General features: G+C 50.9%; 1 protein-coding gene across 2 annotated transcripts in view; it reads left to right on the top strand.

Annotated features, from left to right (window-relative positions):
* CHST13 (carbohydrate (chondroitin 4) sulfotransferase 13) overlaps window positions 1-13,137 on the top strand; it is a 35,425-nt gene that overhangs the window by 2,871 nt on the left and 19,417 nt on the right. The window contains exon 1 of one of the 2 annotated variants that reach the window (XM_014946837.1): window positions 16-145. The exons of the other annotated variant lie outside the window; for it this stretch is intronic. Within the exon in view, the coding sequence (XP_014802323.1) occupies window positions 52-145 (94 nt within the window). The 5' untranslated portion in view covers window positions 16-51. Of the gene's footprint in view, window positions 1-15; window positions 146-13,137 lie in introns of those variants that run through there. 2 annotated transcript variants of the gene reach the window in all.

The raw sequence follows: 13,137 nt of genomic DNA, 5'->3' as shown, positions 1-13,137 counted from the left end.
GCCCGGGGCGCTGGGCTGGGCTGGGCTGCGCCGCCCGAGCCGCGGCGGAGGATGCGGCGGAGCCGGGCGCCGCGGCTGGCGCTGGCCGCCGGCCTGGGCTCCTTCCTGCTGGTCGTCTTCTACTTCCAGAGCAGCCTCAACCCAGGTGGGTCCGCCGGCACCGGGACCCCCGGGCGGTCGGTGGGGCGGGGGGACAGGGTGCGGGGTGGCGGGGGCCGCCGTCAGCCCCCTCGCCGGCTCCTCAAACCCCACGTCGGTGTCGGGGAAGAGCCGGGCTGGTCCAGAGGGGCCGATCCCCCAGGGGGGAGTCAGGCGGTGAACTCGCCCGGAGGTTGCACGTTTCTGGGCTGGGACGGCTGAACTTCGCCGTGGTGTTTGCTCGCCCTGGTGTGACCGGTTGGCCATCGCGGCGGGGCCGTTTGGCAGCGAAATTTCGTGGTTTCGTGAAAGCGGGGCATGAAAAGTGTGTGCGGCTTCGAGCAGAACCTCTCGGGGCTGGGACAGGGAGACACTTCCACCAGTGTCGGTTTCAGTCTGTCACTGAAAGTCCCGGGGAATCTGGTTGAATTGCTCAAGGGACGTCTCTAGTGTGTGCTCTTAGAAATAGCTTCCACGTTGGGAAACAATTCAGTCATAAGAGAACTAAAATATAAACAGTTTTGTACTGGAAGCGTTATTTATTTCCCTGCCTGCTTTCTGCTCTTTTGGGGAAATTAGCTCCTCTTTCCTAAGAGATGTTATTGGGTAATTCCTGTAGTTTTAACAATGTACTAATGTTTTCTGATTACAGCAGCAATCCATCAATGGGGCCTTTAAAGTTACATCTTAAAATCCAGAGGCTGATTTGACTGAAATGTTAGTGGAATTTTATCAGTGTGGACTAAATGTAATGCGATTTTCCTTTTATAGGGGCTGCTCCATCGCTTTAATGTGTTTTTTCCTAAAAATAAAAAGTCTTAACTTGTTGGCTGAGTAAGATTGAAAAGGAGTTAAGTTTCGGCAAAGCATTTGTTATTTCTAGAGGAGCGTATGAAGTTTGTCAAAGTAATCCCAGAAGACCACAATCAGTATTGTATTCCTTAGTAGCTTTTTTTTTTAAAAGAAGCAATATATGCATCTTATTTTAATATTGGGTCTGTTCAGTAAAAAGTGCAGCACTTAATGGGGCTCAATCTCCAGGGCTCCTGCCAGAGAGATTTTTACATTGGATTCGCTTTCTAGTATTTGACTGGAAAATGTGCCTCTTTTTAGGACTCTGGTTTTCAAAAGGAGACTTCTACGTGTCTGAGTCAGCAGAACTTTCTGTGCTTACTTGACTTTAATCCCTTGCATGATCTCAACACAGTTTCACGCAGAGTTCCTGTCAGGTCAGAGCAAGCCAGGTGACGGTAATGGTGATGGCATCTCAAGAGGGATTTGGGGGACTTTGGGTCTGGAACGCTCCCTGGGGAGGTCTGGCCAGCTGAAGCTTTGGGAAATGCGATGCCCTTAATAGGCTGCAAATCTGTTTCCTTCATACCAGGCAAGTGTGATTTTTGCAAGGTCCTGTAGATGGTGATGGGTCTGGGGTAGGGATCCTGACCTGGTGGAAACCAGTGGTGTTTGTCACTCGGTGGAAGCCCATTTGAGAGGATGGTGAACACCCTCTGCAGATTTGACCGGTAAGGTTCACAAAAGAGGTGAATTAAAGTGATACACGTGTTTTCTAAAATCTGGTTATTTTCTAGCTACATAGTTGTCTCCCTGGATTCTAGCTTTCATTTTTGTGCCATTTCTTTCCCTTATTATTTTTCGGTTTACAGTTTTTCTTTTCCTCTTTAGTTCTGTGAAAAACTCACACTAGCAGAGAAAAGGTCATTACCAAATACAGAAAAGAAACAAGCTAAAAATTGCTTCTTTTTTTTTTTTTTTATCCCGAAGGAAAGCAAACTGAGGCCAATTACTTGAATTTTAGAAGTTACAAGTTACAATAATAGGTAAACCACTTGCAGACAAAAATGTCATGTTTAAAGTGATGGTTGCCTTGAGGTTATTTGGAGTTCTAGTCGCCTGGTGTCATTTGGTTTCTATATAATAATGAAGAAAAATGCTAAAAAAAACAGCAGCAGCGCTACGAGTTTCCCCCAGGAGCAGCCAGATCTTTTTCTCCGTCTTTAGGAGGATTCAGCAGGTCACCATTCCTGGGCCACCCACAGTCCATTATGTGTTACGTGCTGAATTAATCCTTGCTAACAGCACTGAGCCCGAACCATCCTGTGACCCGGACAAGGCGTACGACACGGGAGGAACGGTGATATAGCCCGGAACCTTTACGTTTGAGAGTGCTAAGGGCTCGCTCCTCTCCGGGAGCAGGAATTGCCTCCTCTGTTTGCATTTCCCACTTTTAACTCCATGTGGGCAGTGGGGCGCTGGGGTGGTTTGCAGTGAACTCCTCGGCTGTGCTGAAATAAGGCTTTCTTGTTCTGCCCTAGGAACACCCACACACCAGCGTGTGCTGAAATAACTCCGCTCCTAAATGCTGCTGAGTTGGTTATTTTGGTGCTGGGCTGAATTGGTTTGCACTGCAGGCAGCGGCAGAATGCCCCGTTGTACCTCCTTGGAGGCAGAAATGGGCTCGGGTGTGTTTGCCAACCTCACTGGTGCTCAGGAGAGGTGAGAGAGGTCTCAGTGCTCCCCAGGGAGAGCATCCACATGTGGGTTTGAGTGTCCATTGACTTCCTATCCCTGGTTGTGGCGTTCCTTGTCAGCATTCCTTGCCACTGACTGTACCAGTGGGTGGCCACAGGGGCTATCGGCCCTGGCCGTGGGGTGCAGCTGCAGCACATGGACTGTCTCCTGCTCTCTTCAGGGTGGCGATGACCCGTCTGGCCTGTTGGCCTTCAGCTGTCTCGCTCCAGACTCACAGACGCATGGCCAGAAGCAGAATGTCTGTGTCACAGGAAGGTGTTAAAGGGATGCTCTGAGCACACTGGCAGGTGGAGTTTACAGACTGTCACAATGGCTAGATACGGGGTTTGGCTGGATGCTTTCAGCATCTCCAGGCCCTCCTGCATCCGGACTGGTGATGTGGGCAGATATGTTCAGCTCCTGGCCAATCCTCACACTATCCCAGCTTGGTGCTGGAAGTGACATGGTCCACCAGGGTGACTTGATTGTACTGGTGTCCATCCAGGAGATCCCTCCTGGTCTCAGCGTGATTGTCATCCATCTTCTGAGTTGATCTTCCTCTGCTGTCTCCTCCAGGGGTGGTGCATCATAGTGGTGGCTGTGCTGATTTCTACATACCACACGTTTTATGCACAGAGAAGGTGGGAATAAGCAGTGGGGCTCTCAGACCCTTATTCCATCTAACTCTGGTCGTAGTGTGTCTAGACTGGCACAGCAGTAAATGCTGGTGGCTGCTGGTCCTTGTCTACCTCAAAGCTTTGGTTACTGCTGTTCTCAGGGGAACTGCACTGATTTCAGCAACCACGGGGGAGCTGGGGATGACTGTGCTAGTACAGATGTGGGGTAGAGAGAAGGGAGAACATCTGAAGGAGGCAGAGAGGGGTGAGTGGGAGATGGTAAGGCCCTGTGTTCATCTGCATCTGTGTTTTTTGCAGACCTTAATTAAAAGTGCTCTGGGGTCACCCCATAGTAGGTCTTTTGGTGAAACCAAAAGTAGGCAAATTGTACTGACATCCAGAGATCTGGCAGTTTTCAGGCCAGTAGTGAGGCCCCAGAGTGATGTATGCATGAACCTGCAGTCTCCTAAGCCATTAATAAGCAGCTCCTCCATCCCAAAAGAACATATTTCCTAATGACAGGCAATGGGGTGATACACGAAGCATTTCACATAACCATCCCCTTCTTGAGGCTTCCACCTCTGACCAGTGTTATTTGAGAAAAAGTCCCACTGCAGTCCGGGGGACAATCCCAGAAGTGTTTGGAGGAAGAGGCACTAAGGAGGAAGAGGCAGCCTAAGCAATTCAGTCAGATTCTGAGAGACCTTTGCGTAAAGCCGGGCTATTCTGTTCTTGCCCCATCCTTCCCTATTCAGTCCAGTGGCTTGTGCGTACTGGAGGTTACTGGGGGGGATAAAAACAGACCTTGCACAGAGGCAGCCTGCGGGATGGGGAGTCCTGCGTTTCCTTTTCTTTCTAGTTTGTTCCAGCACTGAATCACCTTCTCCAATAAGAAAGAAGGAAAACCCCTCAGTGCTGCTTTATTTCTGCCCCAGTTCTGTCTGACTGCAGCATCTGGCTGGTGCTTCGTACATCTTTTTAGCAGCACATGCTTAGCGCTGGCTTCGGCACTCTCCATGTTCTTTCACGACCTGCAGTCACTGTGAGTAGTCAGACTTCCATGGGGGCTTTGTGAGTTAGACACACTCAGCCTTTGATGAGAGACACCAGAAGCAGGGTCATAGTAGTGCAAGGTTGTGATACTGCTCCAGAAAGGTTTGCAGGCAGTGAAGCAGCAAGGTCCCTCTCTCCATCCTTTTCTGTTCCTGCATCAGCCAGTTGGATCTTCTCTGGTCACTGACAGAGCAAAGCTTCCTCCAGTTGCTCCCAAAGTGGACATATGACTTCACCATCCTGAGAGAGTAAGACTGGGGTGTTACAGGGAGATGGGCAGCAATGCCAGAGGCCACATCAAGGGTACTTAGCACGTATCACAGGCAGGAAACTGAACCTCATCATTCAGCAGCCCTCTGATGTGCCAAGGCGGATACGGAAGGTACCCATTCCCACCACTCTCTGCCAGCTTTGGGGTGGTTTCTGGTTTTCATCCCAGCATCTCTCAGCACTAGCAAGTTCTGGAGAAGCTCTTGCTACTGATCTTTGCAAATCTGGCCTTACAGGTTTTCTGAGCTCTGCATCCAAAGTCAGTGGTTACTGTTGTGAACTATCAGTCATCTCTGACCTTGTGCTTCAAGATTTGTCCTTTCAGGGGGGACAAATTATTATAGAGAGACGGAAATTACTGAGTTTACTCAAAGTGATTTGAGTGAGGTCCTGCAGAGCACTAGTCCCTGAACCTAAAACTGCACCTAGACCTAGCCTGAACAGAGCTACTTACATACTTATGTATTAGCAGAATTTACAAAACAGGGATTTTTTTTTCAGAGCAGGCAAGAGCCTATTTTAGACCTCAGTTCCTCCCCATTGCTTAAAGGTATTTTCAGGCTGAAATTCAGGCACTGCCTTGGGACATGAGCACGGTTTGGCCAGTGAAGGCTTTAAGAGACTGGGTCATGTTGGCAGCTGGCTGACACGTGTCCTCAGCCTTCCAGATAACAAGGGCTGCGCTGCCTTCACCCTGGCTAATGCCTCAAACACGGGCAGGAACAGATGTGAAATCTATGATGCTCTCAGAGATGGTGTTGGGTTTTCGGTTTTGTTTTGTTCGCTTTTGTTGTGTGGCAGTTTTGGCTGGCTCAGATTCCTGGTCTCAGCGCTGTGAAGCTGCTGCCTTTCGAGGAGCCAGCCCACTAAGTGCAGTGACGTTTGTCTGCCAAGGTGCTGGGCAATGTGGGCTGGAAAGCCCTCAGATCTGCCATGCTTGAAGAAGACATGAAATGCTGTAGCTGTGACCTGTCATGGTAGCAGAATCTGCCCAGTCCATTGCTGAGAGCGGGGCAGTAGTAATGAAGCCCATCTGCTCCCGAGAGCCAGGCTTTTCATGAGGAATGCTTTCTCTAGTCCTTCTTGGCTTTCTACAGTTTCCTGAGAATCTCTGATACATGCGAGGGGTTTGGGAGGGGGAAGGAGGGGGCTTAGGATGCCGGGAGTTAACTCTCTGCCTGCAGGAGAGATTCATGTCTCGGTGGCTCTGCCAGGTGGATCCAGCCTTCGCTGGTCCCACATCCCTCTGCCATCCCAGTCCGGCTGTTTCTCTCTGGCAGCATATCACACCTGTGGTTTCTGCTGTTCCCACTCCCCAAACCCCACCACTCCTACTTATACTGCAGAAAGGACTCCACAAAAACATGTTCTGGGGGCAGTAGGACCTTTGCCTGTGGTGGTGCAGGAAGGACTTTCTGGTGATCATCGTTCAGGTCTGAGGCTGGGAGATGAGTGCTCACACGGTGGCCAGGGCAGTCCTGGGGGTGCTGGGCTTTATTATGTGCTGGGTTTTCTTTCTTGGTCCTTGCTTCCCGCAAACATCTGAATGGAGAGCGTGACAAACCCTCCATCGTAATCCCAGTGCAAACACAGCTGTCTTTCCCAGGACCCTCTGTCAGAAGCCAGGAAACTACAAAGGCATTAGGTGCTGAACTCCCGTTACTCCCACTCGGAGTCGAGTACCCAAAGGAGAGCTTAACTCCCCAAATACCTCCGTGGGGCCAAGGGGGAATGTTTCACATTCAGTCTTTGAGACACAGCTGGCAAATGCCCAAAACTTTACTTGTTAAAAGGCAGTTAAAGACTATTAGTGATCTGAGAGGGAGGGAACATCTCGCAGAGTAGCTTCAGTGGCCTGGGGTGAACATGGCCATGCCTAGGTCCTGCCTTCACTGCAGGGCTTGCGCTGATGCTGAAAACAGGGACAAATGGAGCTACTGTAAGAGCTGGGGGTATTTTTTTCACCCTCAGTAAAATCTTTCATGGGTGGAGGGGAGTGACTGGTATCAATTGAGAGTTGAACCCCCTATTCTGGGACTCTGCTGTCCCAGCCTCTGCTGTCAGCCTCTCTGACCAGTCTGCTCTCTCCCATACATGTATCTGCCCCCATGGAGCTTCTGCTGTTGTAAACGGGGACCTTGACTCAGTTTCCTGTCTGGATCTGCAGCTTTGGGACAGGTCTATGTTCAACTACAAGCCCTCTGTGATTTCTCTACTATTTCACATGGATCTTTTAATTTTTCCCATCTTCAAACACAACGGCAGTAAAATCCTGGGCTGGATGGTGGGCGGTATTGCTAAATGCACCCTACACACGCTGCTGCCCTGCACAGATGTCTTCCTTTCCTGAGGCTCATCTTCAGATGCTGGGATTGTTGCTTCGTTGCTGGCTGTCCAGGTTTATTCTGTCCGGCCCAATTTTCACTCTGGTGCAGGTTTGCAGCAATTCCAGTAAATTATCCAGGAAAATCAGTTGACATCTCCTCTGGACTCACTCTGTTCTCTTTTTCCCAGTTGCACATGGCTTCCGCTGGCAAGCCAAAGAGGCGGTGTAGATCAAAGTCCTACATGGGCAAAGGTGGGAAGAAAGAGTTACTCTGTGTCCCCAGGAGCTGAGCTACTATCTGAGCCACTGCTCAGATAGATAAACTCTCTTTGTGATGTTCTTCACAGGAGATCACCCAGTGTAGGAGGAAGCACTGGGACATATAGTTTGGTTTTGTTTCTCTGATAATTTTAATGAGCAGGGGAGCAAAGCCAGTGCTACGTTCATTGTGTTGGAAGGAGATCGTGATGCTCACAGCATGATGAACGCAGCATGTATGAGAACAGGGAAGGGGAGCCAAAGGACACGGTGTGAGGAGTGGCATTGTGTGACTCGCGTCCCATGCAGACGTGATACCCAGCATTCCCCAGTGCCAACGGCTCTGCAATCCTGGGGCTGTCAGGAGACGTGGTGTGCTGGGTGGTCAGCAAATGGGGGCTGCAGCAGCACCACCAGGCACTGGGACATCTACAGACTTTGCAGGAGGCAGCACGGTTGGTTTCAGCAGCCACCAGTGCCTGTCCCCTCTTCGTGGGGCCAAGCAAGCCAAGGCCACCTGGTAGCCAAATGAACCTGCAGCAGCCAATACCCTCAGCTGTCACCCCAACATCTAACAGCCCCCACATATCTGCTCCCCTCTTGCTGGGCTGAATCTGGCAGAGCACAGGAGTGCCCTGCAGCATGCCCTCAGTCTGAGCCCCGCTGACTGCAAAAAGCAAACACACCATGGTGCCTCGGGCACACACACTCCCCAGTAGTTGGCAAATATGTCTCAACATCAGCCTCAGGCATCTCTGTGACGTGCCCTGGACAGCTGCCTAAAATGGCCTTTTGGTGTGAAAAGTTGGTGACCGGCAGTGGGGGAGCACTGTGTGGGATCTGGAGCCCAGCCACGCCGTCAGAGATCCATCTTGAACCTGGTGCTGACCCACCCAGCCTGGCAGGACCCATGGACGTGGGGGCATCTTTATGCTGGCTTGCTAGTGCACAAGTTAGTGCGAGGGAAGCTGAGCTCTCTCCCAATATTTCTTTGTAATGCTATTGAGCAGGTTTCATTTTTCCCAGGCCCTTTGCAGCAGCCCTTACTGGGATAACTGGGGTGAATGTCCTTTCTGCAGATCCCTGCCTTGTAACCCTTTCCAGCTCCCACCTTTTGAAGGCTCAGAGGCAATGATCTGCAAAAGCCTGAATTACGTTTCTCGATAGACCAGATCTTCCTTGCCTTGGAGAAGGAATTCAAACTCTGTTCAGCTTGTGGAAATCCATTCCCTTTAGCTTGCTGGGATGGCGCTGAGCAGGGGTGGCTTTAGGATATGGAGATGTCCAGCCTTGAGCCAGCCAGTGGGGAATTCCTGCAGCTTGGCAGGGGAACAGCCTGGCTGGCCTGGCTGCTCGTGTTTTCCCCGTAGTGCCCTGAATTCTTATTATTCGGATGAGCTTTGATTAGGTAAAACAATTGTAAATTTTGGGCAGGCAGATTGATGGGAATTTGGCTGGGAAGAGCTGGTCTTTCCAGGTGGAAGAAAGCCATTTTTCTCCCCGCTGGTTAGTAGGTGCAGCAGCTCTGTCACCCTTGGGTTCAGCAACTACATCCGCAGCCGAGGTGGCTCGTCACCATCTACCCGCGCAGAAAAGCCTGGCCACATAACCCACATCCTTTGGCAGCTCTGTGCTGAGATGAAAATCACCTTTTGGTATTAAAAATGGTCGAGGGTTTTGAGGGTGTGACTGCATGTGGATTCAGTGTTTGCCTACTTTTGCTGTCCCAGTTGCCCACACCACCCTGTGCAGTCTCCGGTCCTTCCCTGTGCAGCGGCGAGAGCTTTCTGCTCTGACAGCTGGGCTCTCCGAGCACCAGCCCTTCCTTCAAGCCCTGGTTGCCTCCCTGTCTGTTAGCACGTCCTACTTTCCCCCCACCTTATCAATGATCATCTCCGATGCACTGAGGCAACGAAAGGCAAGTGCATTCAGAGTTCCCACCGGTGCTGCTCTGCCCGATGGCTGTCACCAAGCCCTCCTGGTGGTCTGTCACATTGTGAAGGTGGTTCTGCAGCTGGGAGATGCTGCAAACCACACTGCCCCGGACCCGACTCTGGTGTCGCTCTCAGATGAGTCTGTTTACACAGCTGTGTGAACAAAGCATGGCTGAGCACCGCTGCTGAGACCTGCTGTCCTGAAGAAGCACCCGATGCTGGTGAGACCCAGCTTTTTCATAATGGGACTTATTTTCATAGACTCCCTCCGAGCATTATGCAGCTGGACTTGAAGCTGCTTTCTCCCCAAAAAGTCTCTTCTGAAGGTCTCTGCAGTGGCTCAAGTGGCAGGTCAGCAAGTCTCTAGCCTGCACTTGGAAGATGAACAGGTGCTGGCAACTCTGTTGATGCTCTATGTGTGTGGCAGTCCTGGGTAATGTGCTCTAGGCAATCCTGCTTTAGCAGGGGAGTTGGACTAGATGATCTCTAGAGGTCCCTTCCAACTCTGACAATTCTGTGATTCTGTGAGTTTTGCCCTCAAATGTTTTGGACCTTCACGGCGATGCACAGGGCATGTTGTGGCTCGTGGATCCCTTCCCATCATCTTGTCACCTGTGGTATGGAGGGAGAGTCCTGGGCTCTTGTCACAACAGCGCTCACAGCTTATTCTTCTCTTTGTGAATGCCACTTGATTTATAGTCCTCCATCTCCTGGCTGCTCTCCCAGCCCTTCTGGGAGGGGGGTTTGAGCTGTCCCATGGAATGGTCTCTCCGGGAACGCTGCTCTCCCCGTGGATTTGCAGCCTCACCACTAGCGTGAAACCTGACCCAAAGCTGCTCTCTGGCCAGATGTTGCTTCACTGCTCTGTGCTGGGAATTACTGACCTTGCAGCAAGACGGGTAATGTTGACATGAGGTTCAAAGGTGATGTTTGTTTGGAGCTGCTGGGTGTGGGTGTCGCTGGGGCTGGCTCCCCTGTTCCGGAGGGCTTTCTTCAAGGCAGAGAGCTGGGAAATTAGCACAAACTAATTGGAGGTTAGAAGCTTCTCAGCAATTCCCCGTCCCCATTCTTATCCTGGTGCCCTGCAAGCAGGCAGCTCTGCGCGGTCATGTTTCTCCACGGCACAGGAAGGCGGCAAGTTCAGGCCTGCAACATCTGCAGAGCTGGGCCCTTCCTTTTGGCAAGGCTGCAGGGGCAGCATATTCACAGCTGGGTCTTTTCCAAGTTTACTCCTGGCAGTATTGGAGAGATTGATTTCCCTTTAGCTGAATGGGCCAGCAGACACAGGCCCTGAGAGACTGAAACAAGGCGGATGAGGCTGGTGGAGTTTTGCTTCAGTTGCCCACCATCGGCAGCTTCTGGGTGGGCATAGATGCAAGACTCCTGGTTCCCCTCTTCCTGAGGTCTCTGTTAGACCTTGCTCATGATAGGACAAGGGGAAACGGTTTTAAATTGGAAGAAAAAAGATTCAGATTAGATATCAGGAAGAAATTTTTTGCTATGAGGGTGGTGAGACACTGGAACAGGTTGTCCAGAGAAGTTGTGGATGCCCCATCCCTGGAAGTGTTCAAGGCCAGGCTGGATGGGGCCTTGAGCACCCTGCTCTAGTGGGAGGTGTCCCTGCCCATGGCAGGGGGGTTGGACCTCGATGATCTTTGAGGTCCCTTCCAACCCAAACCATTCTATGATTCTATGATTCTATGTCCTGTAAGAGATGTCTTCAGAGCACTTTGTGCTAACAGCCATTCCCAGGGATTAACCAGCAACAGGGAGATAAATCCAGCAACCACACAGACAAGTCGCTACCACTGATGCTGGATCTGTCACGTCTCGGTGCTGCAGTGACACTGGAGATGTCTGTGTCCTCTTTTAAATGTGCTGGCTGGGGAGACAGGGCTCTTTGGTGGCTTCAGGCAACACCCACTACTAAATACAGCAGAAGTAGGCACAAGGAGCTGCGTGATGAGAAGTTGTGTGCTGGAGATGCTTCTCCCTAGTCTCCAGCAGGCTGTAATTAGCTCCTGTCCTCCTCTGCAAGCTCATGCATCTCCTCAACACACTGTAAAGCCTCTTGCTCTGTACCTTGTGGCAGTGAGTCTCACAGGTTAATGACTTGCTGTCACATAGGAAGGCAGGACACAGACCCTCTGCTGACCCTGCCAGGACCAGAGCGGCAAGAACTATGAAATAACGCTTGGAGGGGAGCGGCTGTGTGCAAGGTGGTGCCTTGGGAACGGTTTGCTGAATGTGCATTTTTTCCAAGATCTGCTTGTTGGGGCTTTCATCAATTCCAGATGCCCGGAGCTGACAAGATGGCCTGAAACATATTCAGCAGGCAAGTCATTGAGCCATATGATGTTAAAGAGACTTCATTTTCTCTTGTCTGTGTGTAGGTAGCCTATGTGTGGAGGGCACAAACAGCATCTGCCTGAGCCAGACCTGATGGCAGGCAGGTTTTGAGCAAGTCCAGTCTAATCTCCTGGTACCCTGGCCTCCCGTGGCCTCAGCAGCTGAGCAGAAGGCAGCAGGCTGGTGCAGATGGGCTCTTGGCTTGGTAGACCCGTGTGGCTGTCTGAGCCCAGCTGTGGCTTGCCTGAGCCTGCCCCGGCGATGGGAGCCTGCAGGGGTATGGACACCACCACCGAGTGTGGGTGTGCAGGGGAGAGGTGGGTCTCTGGGGCGGCTTTGCCAGTTGAAGATCACCTCCTGTGCTTCCCGGCAGGGATCTCTGCCTTGGCACTGCCAGTGCAAGCCCTTCTGCTGCAATTCCTGTCGAGCAGCAGACTGGAAAGGAGGAGATTATTGACAAGGAATGGAAATGCTGGCAGTTCAGGCTTGTATTATGTATGCAAGCAGCCAGCCGGGGCCAGGAGACCGACAGGCATAATGGGGAAGAGAAATTGCTCTTGGAAAGCTTCTAGCTTGGCTTGTAGGAGGAATTAACCATTTGAAAACAGAAGGTTGCGTGGTGCTCATGCACAGTTATTTTATTTGCTCACAGAGGCAATATTCCTGCTGGATACTGTTAATTTTCTGTTTCCCATTAAGATCTCAGTCGCATTCCTTGTGACAGCAGAGAGCTAAGCACGTTGCCCCAGCGAAATACAGCCCACCACTTCAAATGCCTGTGATCCTTCTATTAAACCTTCCTGACATCTGCCTTAGGCTAATACCAGCTGACCAGAGCCTCCTGCCACCGAGGGCGTGTGTGGGTTTAGGAGGAACCACTGAATGGGACAGAATGTCCAGCTGCTGTTGGCTCTGGTCCTGCTCTGATCCCCAGAGACGATGCTGTGGCATTTGGCAGGTTGCTTGAAGCAGCTGGATTCTTTCTTTCCCTCTCTGCATGATTTATTGTAAGCTAATCCTATAGCTGTCACCCTTTTCCATCACTTGATTAGGGTTTCTCTGGCTGAGCCTTGAGTCAAGTTGACTAAATTCGAATAACAAAGCCTTCCATTAAAAAAAAAAAAGCCTGAGTCATTCAGGTCTCTGGGGAGGAGGGAGCCACAAGCCAAGGGGCAACTGTGCCAACACCCTCTGCCTGGGTATGGCTGGTGACACTGTGATGGTCCAAGAGGTTCCATCGGTGAGAAATGAAGAAAAATTACCTTCAGAAACATAAAGGAAGTTGTGTAAGAAAGCAGCAGTCAAGAGAGGAAGGAGCTTTCATGAGGCTTTATAGAAAACAATGAGCTTCCATATGTAATTTTAGTATCTTCTTCCTAATGGCAATAACTTCTTCCTAAGTAAACCTTCCAGGGTCTTGAGCATGCAGAGTAATGCTCAAGTGGTTTTATAGTGTGTCCAGCAGCCAGATTTCTGAATCGCAGTCACTTCTGGAACCAGTGACTGCTGGTCCCTGTGCTGGCTTGGGTACAGCCAGCACTCCCTAAACAGGAATCATCTGGCTGAAGCTTGGACAGTCCAGGCATTTCAGGTTTCAGGAGTCTCTTCCAGGCGGTTGTTAAAGGCTGAGCAGTCTCCTGTTAGGGAGAAAAAAAAAAAAAAA

Source organism: Calidris pugnax, unplaced genomic scaffold (assembly GCF_001431845.1).
Source record: "Calidris pugnax isolate Ruff unplaced genomic scaffold, ASM143184v1 scaffold81, whole genome shotgun sequence".
Lineage (NCBI taxonomy): Eukaryota > Metazoa > Chordata > Aves > Charadriiformes > Scolopacidae > Calidris > Calidris pugnax.
This window is presented reverse-complemented; position numbering and strand designations above follow the sequence as displayed.